General features: G+C 39.3%; 1 protein-coding gene across 8 annotated transcripts in view; it reads left to right on the top strand.

Annotated features, from left to right (window-relative positions):
* VEPH1 (ventricular zone expressed PH domain containing 1) overlaps window positions 1–21,663 on the top strand; it is a 275,621-nt gene that overhangs the window by 134,645 nt on the left and 119,313 nt on the right. For all 8 annotated transcript variants that reach the window (XM_063704317.1, XM_055381889.2, XM_055381888.2 and 5 more), the window contains one exon: window positions 12,492–12,712. In XM_063704317.1, coding sequence (XP_063560387.1) covers window positions 12,492–12,712 — 221 coding nt within the window. The remainder of the gene's footprint in view (window positions 1–12,491; window positions 12,713–21,663) is intronic.

Below are 21,663 nucleotides of genomic sequence, written 5' to 3'. Positions count from 1 at the left end.
TGCAGTATATAGAAATTTACCTCCTCCAGAGTGATGACCGCTGGTTAAAAATGGCTTTTAAAACCTGATATTGGTTTCTCTGCAAGGGAAGTATGAAGAAGAAAGAGAGATGGGGTAGGAAGGGGCTCACAGATGCTGCCAATGTTATTGATAATTTCCTGTTACATTACATATATTTATATATATTATTTCATATGTAGAGTATATTCCATAATGTCAAAGAAAAATACAATCATTGAATATTTGCTATGTGCCAAATAGTATACCTGATATTGAAAACAATAATCTTTATAATAAAACATTCAGGCTGTACTAAGTAACTTATTTTTAAATTCATTGATATTTCTGGCATCATCAGATCATATTAAAAATAATACTAATAATAACAATTCATTGATAGCATTGTTTTATCACCTACTCTATGCTAGATACTTTACAATTATTTTTTCATTGTTTCTCACAACATCATGAAGTTGTGTCAGCTAAGATGAATTTGGTAATAGCATATGCAACTAAAGCTGATTCAGAAGAAAAATATTTATTATCTCCTATAACAAGAAGCCTGGAAAACATGGTGGGTCCCAGGTTTGTTCAGAAGTTCCACAACATCATCAAGAACCCTTGATAAGCTTCTTTCTATTCTCTCTCTACCATCGTCAGTATATTTGAATTGGTCCCATAAACATACCCTCACACTTGCAAAGATAGCTGCCCAGATCCAGGTAGTGCATATAGGTACAACAATGTCTGGTTAAGGAACAGGAATGTGTTCTTCCATCTCTTTTTATCTGGGAGGAAAACATTTTTCAGTAGTCTTCTACCCCAGAAAACTTCACATCAGGTCCAGTTGCCCAGGATTAAATCACATACCCATGCCCTAGTTTAAAAGGAGCCTAAGAAATAGAATAGCTATTTTCACTTTATAGCAGGCTGGGGGTTATACCAATAAGAAAGAAGGGGATAGGGTGAGATACGATTAGTGATAGGCAATCAAAAGTATCTGCCGCCGAACTGTTAGCTCCAATCTACAGATGAAGCTTAGGCTCAAAGTGGTTAAATAAGATGCTGTGCCTTTTAAATGCACCATTTAGACCAAGCTTGTCCAATCCACAACCTGTAGGTCACATGAGGCCCAGGACAGCTTTGAATGCAGCCCAACACAAATTCATAAACTTTCTTAAAACATTATGAGATTTTTTTGTGAATTTTTTTTTAGCTCATCAGCTATTATTAGTGTTAGCATAGTTTGTGTGTGGCCCAAGACAATTCTTCTTCCGATGTGGCCCAAGGAAGCCAAATGATTGTACACCCCTGATGTAGACCATTGATATAGTCTGGCTATGTCACTGCTGAAATCTTATATTGAATTCCCACATGTGGTGGGAGAGACCTGGTGGGAGGTAATTGAATCATGGGGGCATATCTTTCCCATGCTGTTCTCGTGATAGTGAATAAGTCTTATGAGATCTGATGGTTTTAAAAAGAGGAATTCCCCTACATACGTGCTCTCTCTTTGCCTGCTGCCATCCATGTAAGACATGACTTGCTCCTTCTGCCATGATTGTGAAAATGGACTAATACAACCATTTACATTCAAGGTTGATATTGATATATGAGGTTTTGATACTATCATGAAGTTGTTAGCTGGTTGCTTTGTAGTTTCTATTGTGTGGTTGCAGGCTATGTACTTAAGTGTGTTTTTGTTTTATTATTTAGCAGGTATCATTCTTTCATTACATGTTTAGAACTCCCTTAAGGATCTCTTCTAAGGCTGATCTAGTGTTAACAAATTCTCTTACAGCTTCCTTGTCTGGACGATATTTTATTTCTCCTTCATTTATGAAGCTTTAGTATGGCGGGGTATGAAATTCTTGGTTGAAATTTCTTTTCTTTAAAAGTGCTAAAATAGGCCCCCAATCTCTCCTTGCTTGTTTCTGTTAAGAAGTCTGTTAGCGTGATGGGATTGCCTTTGTATGTGACCTGCCCTTTTTCTCTAGCTGCCTTTAAGATTTTTCTCTTTAGCATTGACTTTGGACAATCTGGTAGTTACATTCCTTGGTGATGTTCATTTTGTGTGGTATCTCACAGGCATTCTCTGGATTTCTTATGTGTAGATGCCTACCTCTCTAGCAAGATTAGGAAAGTTTTTGTGAATTATTCCCTCAAATATATTTTCCAGGTGTTTTACTTTTTCTCCTTCTTTATCAGGAATGTCTGATTGGTATGTCACTTTACATAATCCCATATTTCCCAAAGACTCTGACCTGAGTCTTTGGACTGCACAGTGTCTGTGCAGCCATGCCGCTGGTAATGGCTGACTTTATATGTACCTGGATTAAAAATGGCATCCCACCATCAGTCTCAGGTCTGGGAAAGTGCAGTTTTTCCCATTGTCTTTCCCTCAGAATATCTCCAAGAGCCTCTCCCCAAGTTAGCTCTAGGGCTTGAAAGAAACAAACTGCTCTCCCTCAGCTTGGGTGGCTTGGATCTCCAGTGGAAAGGTGAGTCACAAAGGAGGCTCTCTGCCTCTCTCATGTACTGATGACACAGGATTCTTTTGGTGCTGCCTTGGCAGCTGGAAACCTCTATGGCCAGTGGCACCTCTGCCCAAGTTTTCCTTGTGACCATCGGGCTGGCTCTGCCCACTCAGCCTGGCAGGCTGTGCTTGACTCACACTACTGGCCCAGACCCCATGCCCACCACAGGTGAGACAGGCATGGAACGGCAAGGGGTGTGTGAGTGACAAAGCACAAGATCTGGCCGCAGCAAGCCAGGTGCACCAGCTGCTGCAGCAGGCAGCTGCTGCAGCAGGCAGCTGCAGGCATCAGCAGAGTTGCAAGCTCCATGCAAGGCTGTGGCTGGACCAGGCATGCCTCAAGCAGCTTCCGCTTTGGGCGCTGGCATCTGGACAAGAGGAATGTGGTGGTGCCCAAAAACTTGGAGATGCCAGCAACCATGGAGCCCCGAGGGGATGTTACAGCGTGTCACAGCTCTGGCTCAGGGAGTCCTGAGGTCTGGGCCTCCAGAAGGGTCGCAGCTCTTTTCCCCTAGTCTGGCAAATGGGAACAGGTCACCACCCACAGCTTGGTGGGCTGGCCAGAAATATGTTTCAGCTTTTATCAGCCAGATGCTGTCATGCGGGCTGTATTCCAGCATTTTCCTCTCCAGGATTTGGGGTATCCTTCATGATTCTGGGGAAGTCCCATTCTCCTTCTTGAATTAAAGCTCACAGAGCTGATCTTTATGTACTATCTTGCTATTTCCAAATGGCTGAGGCACTCTGAAAATCCTCTAATCTGCCATCTTAGAAAACAAAACAAAACAAAATGAGGTGTTTTTTAAAAAATGGTCACAAATAACCAATTCATAACCAACTCCAAAAATAAAACAAGTTTCAATATCTCCAATTAACACTACTTAATAAATGTCTTACCAAGCACATCAGGATCCATTTGAAAAAGGATTAGTAGAAAAGTTCCTCCTTTGACTTTCTTAAAATTACAATTCTCATTCTATGAGATTGGGATTGGATTCTCATTCTATGGGACTGGAAATTATAATCGTAACCCTAACTCATTGTCCCAAACCAAATGGATCTTTTCTTTTTAAAAATTACATTGTTCAAACTTTTTTTGTCTTTTATTGGGAGAACCAAGAAAGTAAAGTATTTCAGCATATGCCAGTGCTACCCACACTTTTCATATTCTTCTGTAAACAACCAGGTTGCAAGTGAAAAGCAAATGACTGTCCCCAGTCTTCAATCTGCACACCTGAGTCGGGTCACATTTATAAAACAATATGTAATGGAGAGAAGAATTAATATGTGGATGGAAAACAATGCTCACATGGATTAGGATGATTAGTAATTTGCTAATGAAAGAAAAGCCCAATTAGTGCAAAGGCAATAAGAAAATCTGCCCATGGTAGCCAAGTAGAAGGGAAGATAAACTGGAAAATATGCTGAAGACCTAAAATCAAATAAAATTTCAGCTGACCTCAGTAAAGCTGATCTTGCATCTCTCTGGACATGACTGCAATGGTTTCATAGAAATTCATCCCCTAATGCTTTGGAAAGTCTTTTTCCTTTTACAGAAGATCTACAAAGATCTGAAATCCATCAATGGATTGGTCTATCTATGTACGCATTTCTATCTATCTATCTATCTGTCTATCTATCTATCTATCTATGTATCTATGTATCTATCTATCTATCTATCTATCTATCTATCTATCTATCTATCTATCTATCTATCTGCTTACCTATATCCATCTATTTACCTATCCATCCATCCAGCTCTGTGATTTTATATTTTCAAATTTACCTACTTGCTAAAAATGTCTTTGAAAGCACTATAGTATTGATTTGGGGTTACAAAGTCATTCACAGATGTGCACAGAGTAGCAAAAAACTTCAGTTGTCCCCAGCTGAGGTTGAACAGAGTGATGCCCTGCTGTCTTGGTTCAGCTCTCATACTGTAAACAAGTATCTATTCTTTTCATGGCCTCTTTATTGCCACATTTTTCTTATCTTCATCCTTTTTTTTGTTTGTTTTTGGTGATTTCACTGTCTAAAGTGTCCCCCAAGTGTAGTACTAAAGTGCTCTCTAGTGTTCCTAACCACAAGAAGACTGTGATATGCCTTATGGAGAAAATACATGTGTTGGATAAGTTTTGTTCAGGCATAAATTACCCTGCTGTTGGCCATGGGTTCAAATTTAATGAATCAACAGTATATATTAAATAGCTTTAAACAGAAACACACATAAAACAATGTTATGTATGAATCAGTTAACAAAAATGTAACCAGAGGCTTGCAGGAAACTAACCCTGAATTTCCTCTAGAAGCAATACTTCAGTATTGTCTAATTCAGGGTTGTAATTTTATGGAACATAGCTACTTGTTATTCCCAAATAACAAGAATCAACATATTATATATAGTCATCCCTCAATATCTGAGGGAAATTGGTTCCAGAACCCCCGTGGATACCAAAATCCAAGGATACTCAATTCACTTATATAAAGTGGCGCAGGACTTGCATACAAGCTATGCACATCTTCTGTGTGCTTTAAATCATCTCTAGATTACTTATAATCCCTAATACAATGTAAATGCCATGTAAATAGTTGTTATTCTGTGTTTCTATTTGTATTATTTTTATCGTTATATTGTTTTCTATTTTTTCCAAATATTTTGACCTGCAGTTGGTTGAATTTGTGGATGTAGAACCCTCCAATATGGAGGGCCAACTGTATCTGTATAGGGAAGTATATAGAGTGATATATCATCATATTTACCTGCAATATGAGTCTATTGAACAGAGTCCTCTGAGTTGAATTTTCTACCTGCCTACATTCTCCAGAGGAGGGTGGTCAACTGTCCTGATTTGCCCATGATTAAGGAGTTTCCCAGGACAAGGGACAAGAGGCTTGCAGTTCTAAAACTGGGAAAATCTTGGGGCAAAGAATTGCTCCCCCAATACCAGAGTTTCTCACAGCCAAAGAAGCATTGGGGTGGGAGGAGAGTCTAGTACAAACCCTTCAACTCTTGGTCTGGAGCTAAGTCTCTTCAATTAAGAAAGAGACTCTCATGGAATAAATACGCCCCCAGGCAGTTAAGCATCACTGGCCACGCTCAGACTTTTGAAGGCTCCTAAGAAAAGCCTGGAGTCACTCTGGCAAAGTTCCATTGAGAGAACATTAACAAAAAACTCATTTGCTTTACATTTCTAATGGCCCTTGCAAGTGTGTCTTTGATGTGTGTAGAGACTTCAAAGAGTTGAACTATGAAGAAAGATTGTGTTTAAATCAAATGGTGTAAAATACAAATGCCCGGGAAATGCAATATTTTCATTCAGGCAACTAATATATTATTATTTTTTTACATTTGTAAAGTGATAAAAGACAGGGGAGAGAAAAATGTGGATTATAGGGCCAAATCCACATTTCCTACATCAGCAAATTCTCAAATTTTCAGAGATTTAGGACTCCACATAGACCAGTGATTCTCCTTTGGCTGCACATCTGAATCATCCAAGGGGTTTAAAAATTCCTATGCCTGAGCTCCACCCATTTCAATAAAATTGAATAGGAATTGGGAAGCAGGAGAGATTTGCTTGGGGTTAGAATAGTTTTAACAGCTTTCCAGGCGATTCTAATGTGCAGCCAGTGCTGAGAACCACTCACAAGGAGGACAGCACTGAGAAAGAACATCAGGAAACTTCTGTGTTGAGCAGGGAAGAAAGAATGCTATCATCAGCTGGTGATGTCTACCACAGGTGGAGTACAGAAAGGAGGGCTGCAGCCTACAGAGCTGCCCTAAATGGTTTTTATCAGCCCTAGTGATGTGGAAACATTCAAACTCTGAAATCAGATGAATCTTGATTTAATATTGGCTCTGCCACTTATAGCTATATTATACCTGTGCAACTTTAGTGAAGTTACTATCCCTCTTTACATCAATATCCTCATCTAGATACTCATTTTGCAAGGTCATTGTGAAGATTAAATTAAAATGCATATGTCAAGTACCAGACATACAGTGGATGCTTAGTGAATGGAAACTATTGTTATTATCCAGACCCCCACATTTTCATGTTTGGCCATTTTCTGAGTTGTGTTCTGTATTTCTGACAAAGGATAGCAGAGCAGCTTTATGAAACTGGAGTAGTAGTATTAAAAAAACAAAATAATAAAAAGTGAAAAAAATGGCCAGTGCAATTTTGCAAACATATAATCTAGTTCAGGGGTCAACAAATTACTGCCTGTGGGCCAAATCCAGCCACATCCACTAATTTACTTATTGCTTTTAGCTCTTTTCCCACAACAAGAGACCATCTGACCCACTAAACTGGAAATATTTACTGTCTGTTCCTTTAGAGAAAATATTTATTTGACTCCTGATCCTAGTTCATCAATACTCAGCATGGTCCATGGACACCAAGACCTTTTCAGGGAATCTGTAAGGTCAAAGCTATTTTTACAATAATACTAAGACATTATTTACCATTTTCACTGTGTTGACATTTGCATTAATAGAACAAAGCAATGGTGGTTAAAACTGCAAGTGCCTAGGCACAAACCAAGACAAGACAGTGGCACCACACTGTACTCATAGTCATATTCTTTACCACCACACGTTTGCAGGACAAGAAAAAAAAAGCCAGTTTCTCCTAAGTCAGTGTTTCTCAGCCTTGGCAATATTGACATTTTGGACCAAACAACTCTCGGTTGTGTGGTTGTCTTGTGCATTGTGGGGTGTTTGGCCTCTACCCACCGGATACCACTAGCCCTCCCATTCTCCTAGTCGTGACAAAAATGTCTCCAGACATTCTCCAAATGCTCTCTGGGGAGGAAAAAAATCACTCCTCTCCCTTTCTTTTCCCCACTCCCTCCCCCTGGAAACCACTGAATTAACCTGACGAAGCAGTAGAAATTACTAATTTTATTAAATCTCAATCCTGAGTACACATCTTCTTAAGTTTCTTTCTGGCTAAATGGGAAGGATTCATTGGCTTGGCACTTATGCTGCTGATTGAAATACAGAAATTCAGTGGTTATCTTAAGAAAAAAAAACCTTGCGTTATTTGCCTATGTGCCAAACTAACCACTTTTTTTTTTTTTTTAATTTTACTTGAAATAACAACCAATGAACAATCTATGATTATTTGTTTGGGGTTATTTGGTAGACATTATCCAGAAAATGAATGAAGTGAGCCTTTCATTTCAAGCAAAACTACTGATGCTAGTATTTGCTGCCAGTGATACAATTTGAGCTTGCAAATGAAAACTGGAGTTTTGGAAAATCTATTATCTGCCACTGTAAACTTGAAAGTTCCCCAATACTTAAAAGACTTTTCTGATGAGATCAGTGGTGAAAATAGTGAATGCAATGTTTTTTATATTATATAATGAAATGCATCAACCTTTGGAAGATATGCCTAACACAGTAAACCCATATTTTTCCAAATGACTAATGCTTAATATTTCAAAGTCATGCATAGGTAAAAGATTTAATCAAAGTGCAAGACAGACCAGTGGATTTTAATGTAATAGGATACAAAGTTAATTAAAGTCACATATCACAACTAACCTTTGAGAAACTACTTGTTGAGTTTTGGTGTAGCGTCCAAGAAGAATATTCACAATTATCAAGGCTATTTTGAAAATAGTCTTCCCTTTTCTAACTTCAAATCTTTATGAGGCCAGATTTAACAGATCAAATACAGAAACATATGAGAATATAGCTGTCATCTATTAAGAAGTTACTAAAGAAATTTGCAAAAATATAGAGGAATGCCAGTCTCACTAAATTTTTTGTTTTGGAAAATGTGATTTTTTAATGAAAATATACATTTTAAAAATTGACTATTTTAACTTCCAATATGGCCAATATCAATAGATATAAACCAGATAACAAAAACTCTGGGATCTTTGGTCATTTTCAAGAGTGTAAAGTGGTCCTAAAACCAAAAGATTTGAGAATTGCTGATCTATTTTGTATATACAGAGTATTTATAATATTTATATAACTAAATTAAAAATAGTTAACAAAAAAGACCACATAACTCTGATGATGAATGAGATGTAGGAAAAAGGAGTGGAAAAATATGTGCATAGGTCATTTAGTTTTGTTTTTTTTTTTTTTTATGGGAGGAGCTGGCAGTATAGCAAGTGAGGGTCTAGATGTAGAAACAGGGAGGGCATATGTGGCCTTGAGCAAGTTAGTCTCCTATCTGTGCTTCAGTTTCCTCCTTGTTAAAGTGGCAATGATTCTAGTACTTATAGCATTATTTGGAGGATTATATGAGTAAATACCTAAAAAGAATATAGAATATGCTTGGTGCTTAGAGTAAGTGCCCTCTCTGGGCCAGCTATTTTTGTTTAATAATAAACAATGAATTTGTGTCAGCAGGGATAAGGTCAGACCCACAATTAAGGCTTACAGGTGCTGACCCTACCCCTCAATGGGGTGACTGAAAGCAGGAAAATCCAGTCACTAGCCCTCAGAGACAAAATATCATGAAGCTGAGAAAGAAATCAGAATCTCCTAACCCCCTTCCTGCCCTAATATCACACTTTCTAATCCAAAATCACATCTGTTACCCCTGTGAGGTACATGGATGTGCTCCAAGGTTTCAGAACAAATGATGTGAGGTTGGCTTGGTTTCATACTTTAGTTCCAGAGCAGTTATAATTTTTCCTGTTCCTGCACTGTGATTAATTTTCCCTTCAACTCAGTTGGCTGCCAGCGATCATTCAGAATTATGTTGATTTCAGCAAATACCCACACAACGACCTTCACCTTTTAAAAGACACATGCTTTAAAGAAGGGGCTTGCAAATTTTTATAGTGAGAAGGATTCTTAATGAAACCATGGGGACATTTATTGCATAAGCAAATGAAATGTTTGTGAAACGTTTTTTAAAAATTCTAATGAAAAATCTACTTCTGAAAGTAAGGAAGTTACCTCAAATTTTAAATTACATCTCAGTAGGACAAACAGCATATAAAATTCAGTTCCTGTATCTTCCTACCACCCTATATCAAGCAGGATAAATTTATGGTAATTGTTTTCTAAGGTTACTGAGAATGTGGAGTTTAGAGTCTGAAACCTTGCCAAATTCAAATGTCGCCTTCTCTCTGAGTAGTGTCCTAAGTACACTATTTACCATTGGCTCCCCCTTCTGCTTCATTTTCCTTTGAGGCACGTTTCTCCATCTAACACACTATACATTTTACAAAGATATTTTGTTTATTGTCTGTCTGCCTCATTATTGTGGCAGGAATTTTTGTGCTTTTTCTTCAGTGATATGTTCCTGACTTCTAGAAGGGGGTCTGGCATATGGTAGGGACCCCCACATCCAGCTTTTACCTTTAAATCAGGAATAGAAAATGTCCCTTGATGCATTGCATATCATGAATTCACACATGGAGACTTTGAACTAATAAATGAGTCTATGTTGCAAAAAAAAAAACAAAAACTGTTGGATCCAAGAGCATTTAAGTATTGTTCTGCAACCTGGCAATTGTATGACCCAAAATATGAAACAGGGTCTCCAGGAACATATTCCAGGGGTCTTTTATTTTCATTCATCGAACATTATTCTTTGATGAATAGATGTCTTTAGCTTCAACTAGCTGTCCAGCTCATGAAAGCACAAGCCTCTGTCTCACATATCCATACAGGACACTGTGCCCTAGTGGGGTTTAAAAAATAAATAAGGGATTGATGGCAGAAGTACCCCATTTCCCCCAAGAGATATGTTCCAGTGCAATTGTACATGGAATCTTTGAAAATCAAGTACCAAAAATGAGGGAACTTCACTACTTAAATTTGTTCTGTATTAAATATTTATTGTAAAGCACAGAATTCCTTTGTAACAACATACTTTATTTATAAGGTCATATTTTGATATATAAGGTTTTCTTAAATCAGTAAATTGAGACACACACACTGGGTGTAGAATCCACAGGCTCAATTTAGTGCCAGGTTGATGATTGATGACTGAGAAGTAGCTCTTTTAGAAGACTTGACTGGCACATGTAACCATTAGGAAATTATAAATAAAAGGTGAGGGGGATTGTGTGCTCTTTAAAAGCAAGGGCATCCTTTCATTCACCTTTGTTATCTAGAGTCTAGTAAAAGCATATTATAGGCATGCCATACCTATTTGCTGATTAAATAAAAGCATGAGTAAGCAAATGATCAAATGCAATTAAGTACTAAAAAGATTTTTGGCTGGACACGGTGGCTCACGCCTGTAATCCTAGCATTTTGGGAGGCTGAAGCAGGAGGATTACTTGAGCCCAGGCCAGCCTGGGCAACACGGTGAGACCCTGTCTCTACAAATAAAAATAAAAATAAAAAATAGCTGAGTGTGGTGGCACACACCTGTGGTGCACCTACATAGGAGACTGAGGCAGCAGGATAGCTTGAGCCCAGGAGGTCAAGGCTGCAGTGAGCCATGATCACACCTCTGCACTCCAGCCTGGTCAACAGAGTAAAACTCTGTCTCAAAAAGATACTAAAATAAAAGAAAATTAAGATTTTTAAAAAGTCTATAATGCAGTAAAAATTTACACAGGAGTCACTGGAGACAGCTGCATGGAAGAGTTGCACCTTGAAGGAAATTAAGGCTTCAAATGCTAGCACAAAGGGTAAATAAGAATTCCTAACGAGAAGAGTAATCTAGATCTGTGCACCAATTAGTCAGAAGGATTGTGAGCAGCAACTTCCAGTATATATTTATTTATATTTATACATATGTTCCACTATACTAACAAGAAAAAATTTTAGACATACACAAAAATAAGATTTTAAAAGAAAAGTTAAAGGTGAAATAAGCCATATTTTAAATTGTTATTTATTAATGGTATATCATTATTTCTATTGGGCACAAATCTATATTTCAAATAACCTTTTCAATAATTTTGAATATTGAATTTTTTGGCTAACTTCCAGTCATGTCAGATTAGATCACGTTGCCTCAAAATATGGCTAATGAGGAGTTTTAATAGGTATAAGAGATGTGTCAGCTAAGCCATTTTCTTATTTGCTCATGCCCACATTGTTCATATTGTCCTTAATCTTTCATTCTTTGAAGGAACTTAGATGACTGTGAAAGTTAGCTTGGTTAAACCTAGATAATATAATCTACTCAATCGGCCAAGCATATAAAAACTGTAATACACTGAAAGATGCTTAAAGTTAACAAGTCAGTGAGAAAACCTGCAGCAAGGAAATCAACCTAGCACACTAGTGGAATATGCACCCATCACCCCGACAGACAGATGGGTTAAGTGTGCCAGGGTCAAGGCTCACTTTGAGACCATGGACCGTACCTGCCCCGTGCAGGTGGAGTTAGCAGCTCACATAGTTGTGAGAGGTGAATCTGTGGGGTCTCATCATTTATGATGGTTGAGAGGTTTTGACCTGGAAAGATAGGTTAATGAGTATGTTTGCATATCAGTCTGTCCTGGAAATCAGGAATAAATTAAAAATCTCAAAGAAGCAGATTCAGAGGAACTATGAATGAAACTGATTATTCAACTTGAGCTGCTCCCTGAGTCAGCTCCCTATAGAATTATCATCTGCTGCTCATGGGACTCTGATTTTTTCTTTTCTATTTATTATTATTTTTTTTTTCTGAGACCGAGTCTCCCTCTGTCTCCCAGGCTGGAGTGCAGTGGCACGATCTTGGCTCACTGCACCGTCTGCCTCCTGCGTTCAAGTGATTCTCATGCCTCAGCCTCTCAAGTAGCTGGGATTACAGGCATGTGCCACTGTGCCTGGCTAGTTTTTTGTATTTTTAAGTTGAGATGGGGTTTTACCATGTTGCCAAGGCTGGTTGCAAACTCCTGTTCTCGATCAGGAGTTCCAAGCCATCCACCCACCTCAGCCTCCCAAAGTGCTGGGATTACAGGCATGACCACCATGCCTGTATGATTTTCTTCTAAAAGATAAACCTATTTTCTTCATTGTTTTTGGCAGGAGAGAGCCAGGAGCTGCCTGACATACCTGGTGAGCCAACTGGCCAACATGGAGCATTCGTTTCACCATATTCTCCTGCTGGAGATTAAAAGCATCACCGACACCTTCTCCTCAATCTTGGGCCCTCAGAGCAGAGACATCTTCCGCATGAGCAACAGCTTCACCGCCATTGCTAAACTCCTTACCCGACAACTGGAAAATACCAAGGCTGGAAGTGGCAGGTGAGCAAGAGCTTCTGTGTACCTCAGGGAGCTGCTGTGCACCTGTGGGGGTAGAATGCAGACAGTTAAGCCTTTCTAACTTCCAAAGGAAGCTAAAACCTGTATCTCAACAGAGAATAATATCTGTATAAATTATGGCACTTGCCAGAATCTTTCTTCTAAATGTGTGAAAACCAGAATGTAACAAAACAATAAATTTAAAAGGTTCACAAAATATGGTAAAGGAATTAGAACATAGTGCAAGTAATATTTTATAGCACCCGTTTATTTACTCAACAAGCAGTTAACAATTTAAATTGTCATACTGAATAATCGAACATAGCTTACTATGTATCAGGAAGCTAGACATATAGAGAGAGATAATAGCAGGTTTCTTGTATTCAAGAAGCTCACTGACTAGTATGAGATAAATATTTAAGTGCATAATGGGAGAATAGCAGAATGGCCGAAAGGTTATGCTTATCAAGATGAGTTCAAGGGGCATGGAAAATACAGAGATAGAGTATGTACTTCTGCATCAAAGGGAGAGGGGTAGGAAGCTGTTATCAGAAGAGGTTCCTCTGAAGAGGTGATATTTTGAACCAAGTAGTGAAAGATGACCAGATTTCACCAGGCTGTCTTTTGGGCAGCATTTGAAAAAGCACTTTCTGGAAACAGAAGTCATTTTGTATGACTAGGGTTATGTTACAAGGAAAATAACATTAGGAGATGCTGATGAAGTGGTAGGCAGGGACCAGTGGATGATAGGCTCAACAGAGTGGACTAAGGAGTTCAGTTTTACCCTCTAAGCAGTGAGGAGTGATTGTGGAGCTTCATACATGGCAGGGTATAATCAGTCCAGATTTCAGGAAGCTCACCCTGGCCCCAGTGCAGAGGATGTCTCAGGAAGAGGCAGATGAGCCAGATCAAGTGAGGGAAGAGCAGAAAAGTGTGCATAGGTGTTGGCCATGAGGAAATTATTGACGACTGAGGTGAGGAAGCTGCCATTGGTGTGGCTAGCAGAAAACAGGGTGATGGGGGTTGCAGAGAGAGTGGACACAATGCACAAACTGGCCTTTTCAAGCAGCTTGTCTTTGGAAAAAATATACAAGGCCATGCAAGGTTGAGGGAGGGGTTTTATTTGTTTTTGCTCTGGTTTGAATAGAGAGAAACTTAAAAAGCTTTATGACCTTTAGAAGTTACAAAAGCCCTTTATGTATGTAATCTCATTTGATCCTCATGATCATTCTACAAGGCAAGAAGGGCAGATGTCACTTACTCCTACTTTATAGAAGAAGAAACAGAGGCTCAGATACTGGTTAAATATCTTCCCAATGTTACACAATGACTAAATGACAGAGGATGGACTCGACCCCATCTCCATAATTCAGATCACAGGCAATGGAAGGTGCTCAGTTATGGAGGAGGGTGGGGCCCATTTGAGACTAGCGTCAAATTCTGTGGGTTTTTTGGAATAACAAATGATGCATGCCATTTCCAGTGTGAAACAAGAATTCCATGAGAAGCCATCTTGATAGAGTAGTGAGCATTTAGTCATTTGGGTCTACTTTATGTTCAGCATGGTGTAGAGCCTGGAGGTCCTAAGAGATATAAGGTACTATCCTTACCATCAAGAGTCACAGTCAGAGGATGTGATGTGCTAAAAGTGCATACAATGGGCTATGGTGAAAAAGGGATGTACTGACCAGCAGCCAGGGAGTTGAATATTTCACAGAGAAGGTAAAATTTAAGTTCATTTCCTATTTATTATCTTCCATGTGCCAAGCATTTCTCTAGACACTAGGTCAAGTTGCACAGAATGAACGAAAATTCCCCAGATAAGGGTAGAAAGGATACCACAAATTAAAAAAAAATAGCACATACAAAGATACAAGGGCTTAATAATATGTGCTCAGACTAAGGAAAGATACTTTGTTCAGTAGGGCAAGAAAGTAAGTTGAAAAGTTAGGTCAGAGGCAGATTATCAGAGGCCTTTCATGCTGTGTTAGAAGCAAGGGTTTGTTCTGTAAGCAACATGGAGGCTTGGAAAGATTTTAATCCAGAGAATGATCACAGCTCTTAGCACAGGAATTAACAGATAGTAAGCACTCAAATATTTTCACCAAATGAATAGGTAAATCAGGAGTAACTAACATCATGAAGCATTGAATTAATTTGGTTGGAGCAGCCAGTTGGCAAGAGACAAAGTGAGAGGTCTAGACAAAATGATGAGAGCCTAAGAAGTCAGGGCAGATCATTATATTAGAGGACACAAAATTATGAGGAAGTGATCACCTATTGGAGGTGGAGTAAGAAGAAGAGGGGGGTGGATGAACACCCAGCGATATGTAGCTTGAATGACCGCATAGAAATGGAGATGATGCTGATAACCAAGAAAGGAGTTCGCAGGAGGGAAGCCAACCTGGGACGATCTCTTAACCCCTACACACAGAGAATGTAATCTGACCAATAGTGTCATCAAAGTCAATAACTATTCACAGAGGTAGAGTCGGTAAATGTCCTTTTCTTTCAACACAATGAGTTTGATTGAGCATATAAAAGTGTGTTGTCACCTGGTTTGATATACAGATGCCTATTACAAGGGTTTCTTAACCCTGGTATTATTGATATTTGGGCTAGATAACACTCAGTTGTGAGAATGCCATATGCATTATAGAATATTCACCAGCAATGTGCTGGCCTCTACCCACTAGATGATAGAAGAAGCACCCCCTTTCAATTGTGACAACCAAAAATGTCTCCAGGTTTTGCTAAATGTCCCCAAGGAAACAAAAACCTCCCCCACTTGAGAATCACTACTATATATATATATATATATATATCATTCAAAAATAGCATTTTCATAGACCCATAAGTTAACTGGCAATGACCTGAACACATGGCAGCATACAGGAGAGTCAAGGCCAGCATCATTAAAAAGATTTGCCATTTATATGCACCCACAAAGTCGCTGTTGGCCAATTTTAATGATGTGGTTTCAGAAGTTTGGTTTACAGTCTCTGCAGCTGGTATTTGAGGGAGCCATTCTGTGCTGTATGCACAGCTGAACTGTGTGTCTTCTCCAAGCCATGGCTAACATGTGCCATGAGTGAAAGTTTGAGCCCATGTCCTGGCCAGTGCTCACCTATTCTCTATTTTCCCTATGGACACAAGGTTTCAAGAGGCCAGTTGACATTTCTGAGATTATATATGTGAAAAGCTTTATATAAAGAGAAAAAATATTATATAAGTGTGTTACATAGGCATCTTAACAGGAAAATATATTTTTAATAAGTAGGCCTGTATTAGTCCATTTTCATACTGTTGTAAAGAACTGCCTGAGACTGAGTAATTTATAAAGGATAGAGGTTTAATTAACTCACAGTTCGGCATGGCTGGGAGACCTCAGGAAACTTACAATCATGGAAGATGGCAAAGGGGAAGCAAGACACCATCTTCACAAGGCAGCAAGAAGACGTGCCAAGCAAAGCAGAAACAGCCCCTTATAAAACCATCAGCTCTCATGGGAACTCACTCACTATCACGAAAACAGCATGGGGGAAACTGCCCCTATGATTCAATTACCTCCACCTAGTCTCTCCCTTGACACGTGGAGATTATGGGGATTATAATTCAAGACGAGATTTGGGTGGGGACACAAAGCCTAACCATATCAAGGCCCAACCCAATTAGCAATGAACAATTTCCCCATGAAAAGAAGAATTTAGGAGATATGTAGGTAGGAAGAAAAAATAAGGTCCCACTATGAAAATATGAGTCTGCATGTATGAGAATGCATTTTAAATATCTTTTTTTTTTTTTCAGTATTTTTCTGAGGTGAGAGGGCAGGAGAGTAGGAAACAAAGAAAGGGCAAAATGAAATGTAAAGAGATGAAAAGGTCACCACTCACCTCCTACCACGACTGCCATCATCCCCCACCTCAACCTCTCTCAATTGAAAATACTTCTCTCAGTTCAACCCCTCGCTGTCAATCTTCTTCTAATCGATTGTAATTATTCAGTGGGAATCTCTAAACCCTCGTGTGGACAGCCAGCCTTTTGTCTGAATGGCTCATCCTCTCTGGAATGGTTGCTAAGGCTTCTCTCCCAACATCTTTTCCTTGAATACCCTTCATTGTGACCATTTAACTTCAGTCATTTTAATCTCTGCCCCCAAAGCAGAAAGGTCTGCACTTTTGTCTAAAGCATGCAGCAAAATCTGATCCTTACAATTAAAGGGGAAATGAATAAGTGAATAGAGCTTGAAAGAAAATTAAAGATGATAAAATTCAAAACAGATGTCATCTAATTTACAAATCTGACACGTAGCCCAGCAGGCCAGATTTTAGACTTCAGGCCAAAACTACAAGATTATCAAAAGAAAAACAATTAGCATCCTAGAGAGAATGGAAAACTGAAGCAGACAGGAGGCTTTCTTGTGCCAAATGACTGAATAAATTGAGTGAGTTTTGTTAGAAGCACCAGGTGAGCCCACTTGCACTTTTCCTGCTCCTGTTTTAGAAAGAATGTTTATATGTAAATAATAAACCAACAGAGGCTAAATAGCAGGACAGCCAAGCAAAGCATTTATATTTTTTAAATTAATTCTGAAGAAGCAAAAGGGTAGAAGGGCTATTATGCATTGCAAAGGAGAAGGTGTCAGGTTGGAGAAGAGATCTATACCTTTCAATACTGTGCAAGTCCTATCTACCCCTCAACATCAAGTTATTTGTCTGCCAGGGCCCAGTTGAAGCTGGGGAGGGAGAGGGTGAGCTCTGGGCACCTCTGTAACTGGCTGAGCTGAGCAGTGGAGTGATCATTGCCTAGAAGATGTCTTTGCCAAATGAATGTGGCGCCAGGGAGGCTGCTATAATCAGGCACCATCAGAATGGGGGCAATTTGTCACAGGTGGTCTTAGTAGGAGGTTAGGCACAGGCCCCAGTTGGGGATGGAAACTTTGAGGGATGGAAATTGTGGAGAGAAAGCAGCAGTGGGAGATAAATATGACAAATGAGAAATAGGGAGAGAGGATGATGATGGCAAAAAGCAGAAGGGGAGACCCAAGGAAAAAAGGAGAAAGGGTCCTGACACAGGCCTGGGGCAGAGGAGGGTGGAGGAAGGTTACAGTTCCCTCAGATCCAGCCTGCAAACTTCAGCCAAAGCCGTGAAAGTCATGGGGGAAAAAAGAAGTTGTGTAAGAAAAGTTTAAGACAAAGTGTGTGATTATAGTTTCTCCAATCCTCTGGCTTAGTTACATGAATGTTGCGTTTTTTTTGTTGTTTTGGTAGTGATGGTGGTAGTGATTATGAGATTTTATGCTTGCTCTTCACTTTAAGAATCAGGCCTGAAAACAGAAAGGGATAATGAAAGCTAAATTATAGTCAAAACTGACTGAATAGGTGTAAATCTGACTTTGGTGTAAGTGAAAAGAGATGATACAAAGGAGGGAAGGAAATAAAACAATAGCACATGCGGGAGAATGAAGGGAAAATAGGGTAACTCGACTATATTCAAAGAAAAATGACTCCAGGAAATCTGTTTTCCTTGGAGTGGCTCCAGAATTCCATTTATCCCACATTCCATGCAATGAACATCAAAGAAATGGAGTACAGCAAAGAGACATATTTGATGTATTGTGTGGCCCTAATGTATACTCAAGCAACACAGCCTGTAAAGAACCTTTTCAACTACGAGGCCCTTTGCAACCTGTCATTCCAGAGTTCCCATCTTGACATCCTGGGAGTCACATCAGAACCTAACTCTACTGAAATAACAGTAATGCACATGCTTAGACATCATGTCCCCAAGACATTGTCCAAGACCTTGAAAGTAATCGCTCTTCACTGAGTCCACAACACAAACTGCAGAGAACAGGGGGCCAAGTTCTTCTTTGCAACTCTGCAAAAAATTCTGCATATGTAGGCCTGATAAAGCTTTAAACCAGCTCTTACCACATGGTAGCTCCTGTGCTAGGAGCTTTCCCCTCTGATTTGTTTAATCCTCACAACAAAAAGTCTTTTCATATGCATCAGGATAATAGAAACTTCATAGTAGAGCGTAATAGAGTAAACCTTGCAGACAGGCAAGAACAAAGTAAAATTCTTGCTGTGAGTCCATGGTAACTCCTGGAGGGCCAGTAATACAAATGCCCAGACATCAGTTCATTAAGTTTCTTTTAATTTCTTCTTTTAATCTAGTCCAGTGAATCTCAAATTTCAGTGTGGATGAGAGTTACAGTGTTCACAGTATTTCATGGATAATTCAAAAGAATATTAAAGGAATGCCAAGGGTAACTTTTGCCTATTCCTCCCCAAAGAGGTACCCCACTAACCTTTACCATCACCTTCTAGAATGCCCTCTTTGTGCCTCTCTTCCCATTGAAAGCTGGCATTCAGAACCAAGACTCCAGTTTGGTACTACTTCTCCATGAGGCCTTTTCCACCCACCATCACACATAGTGATCTGTGCTTTCCTCTGAGCTCCCACAGTTCATACAACCTTTCCACCTCCCAGCACATGCCATCCTGGCCTGGAGTATTAGGTGTCCTTCTGTGTCCCTCTACTCTTCCACAGACTTGAAGAGCTAATATTCACAGCCCATGCTCTATGGAAGGAAAAATAAGGTCTTAAAGTGTTCACAAGAACTTCCACATTTTTAGGTAAGACATGTTCGTACAAAGAGAAATTAATTCTTTGAAAGCAGCTGTTGGTTCAGGGAAGGTACACGAGTCAGTTCAGAACCATAATTAAAAACATGTGACATTCTGGTCAGCATTGCCCCCTGCTTAGGAAAAGCTGACTATAATTTTGCCCCACCAAGGTAAATTTTAAGAATGAAACAAGAGTTTTGATAAGAAATGAGTATCTCTTTTCAATCTAGAGAGGTCTATGGTGATCACTTGTATAAAAAGGAAATCATAACAGCCATTTGTGGCAGTAGCTGTGGCTGTTGTTACTCCTCTGTGCATGGAAAAGTAAGGAAAGGCTTCGGTTTTGGGCCCGTCTTCTTACTGAAGAGGTTAAGTCTGACATGTGGTACCATTTATGTTCCAGCTGTTATTCATTTACTCCACCAGTTGTCCTCCCTTAACGCAGCATTTAGGGTGATGTGAAGGTCTTTAAAGGCATTTCAGGAATTCATCTATCAGCACGAGATGTAGGTAGGAGACATTGTTATCAGCTTTGGAGACAATGAAGCAGGCCCAGGGAGTGTGAGACCTCAGACAGGCTGGCTCTGCCATGTAAGGACACAGTAGGGTAGAGACTCGGGCAGCCCCAGTATGGAGTGCGGGCAATGTAATATCAGCTTCATGGGGAACCAGGTCCATTTTCTGTAACATAGCAATGTTCAAAACACAGGGCACACAAAAAAAGAAAGCTTTTCATGAGGCACCCATGCCCTGGCTTCCCATTTCAAGCAAGACAGAGAACACCAGAGTTCTAGCCTAGGGAATGAAGAAAAAGGGTGTTTGTGGGAGAAGAGGTAAGAGGACCTTGACCCTCTACAACCCACGTGAGAGGAGGGCCAGGGTGCCAGCTGGTGCTCAGACACTTCTTCCTGGACCCTGATGACCTAGCTATTTACTATTTTGGTTCCCCAAATGCTCCCTATTCCTTTTTAGTATCTGTCATAATTGAACTTTAAAGTTGCCATTTGCATGACATTTTCTGAGTTTTGAACACCTTTTTAGTTTGTGTTAAAAGAGGGTGCCAAAATTCATTTTTCCAATTAATACAAAGGGTTGCTCCCGTGACTATATATCAACTCTATTCTGGTGTCTGATTCCCACAGGATGTTATTCAGAGATATCAGATTGTAATAACTCTTCTTGGTTACCGTGCTATATCACCAGTGCCCTAATATGTATTACTTATTCCTGGGGTAGATTCAGATGTAACCTGAATCACACCTACTTAGAGGAAGTGTGCAGAGTGCAGTGTTAAGTGAGAGCTCTGGAGGCAAACAGTTGGATTTAACGTTGGTTTAGCTAAGTGACCTGAAGTGTGCAGAGTGGAGTGTTAAGTGAGAGCTCTGGAGGCAAACAGTTGGATTTAATGTTGGTTTAGCTAAGTGACCTTAAGTGTGCCTCGGTTTCCTCATCTGTAAATGGAGTTACTAATAGGGCCAGCCTCCCTTGATTGTGTGAGAAGCAATTCATGTACCAGATTTAGAACAGTGAAGACTATACATAGAAAGCCCTCTGTAAATGTTAATGAGTAGCATTAGCACTTTGTTACAGGTGTGCATTATAATAGGTGATGGCATATCCACTAGACCAGTGCCCATCTGCAAACTGTTTCTTATCAGACTGTGATGAAGTAATTGCAGATATTAAAAATAAGAAAATAAGAAGTTAGAACTTTTATAGCAATTTAACATTGCTGTAATATCCAAGTACCTGATCAGTGGACGTTGTATGTCTTGTTTTATTCATTGCATTTCTCTAGTAGTTTGTTTTTGCTATTTTTACAAAAATATTGGTCTGTGACATGAAAATTAAAAAAAAAAAAAATAGTTCTTTACTACAGTGAGTTTAAAAGCTACCATATTAAATGTTGGATGCAGCTGGACCCAGACTAAGTCTGAGAACTCTCTTTAATATCTAATATTTTATTCCCTAAACTTTCTTCTGGGACCTAAAGGAAAGAGATTTAATAAATGAAAGGTGATGAACACACACCAGTGTGGCCATGGTTGAGATACAGCTACTCTAAGATGGGTTACAGTTGAGGAAAAATGGTTCTTAATATTATTCATATTCATCATAAAGCAAAAGATAGGCTTTTCATTAGTTGGCAGCCTGAAGGCTGTTAGATAAACTTTGCTGTAGGTAAGGGCTGAATTCTAGGTAGACTAGGAATTGAATCACAGAATTTTATGTAGGAGTTCTATCCCCAGCTCAGTTATTGATGTGTTTTTGATTAAGTATATCCTCCATTTCTGGGTAACTATGTTTCTATCAATTAAAATT

The sequence above is a fragment of the Gorilla gorilla genome, chromosome 2, assembly GCF_029281585.2.
Source record: "Gorilla gorilla gorilla isolate KB3781 chromosome 2, NHGRI_mGorGor1-v2.1_pri, whole genome shotgun sequence".
NCBI classification, from domain to species: Eukaryota; Metazoa; Chordata; class Mammalia; order Primates; family Hominidae; genus Gorilla; species Gorilla gorilla.
The sequence above is the reverse complement of the archived record's forward strand: the minus strand, read 5'-3'. Positions and strand labels throughout refer to the sequence as shown.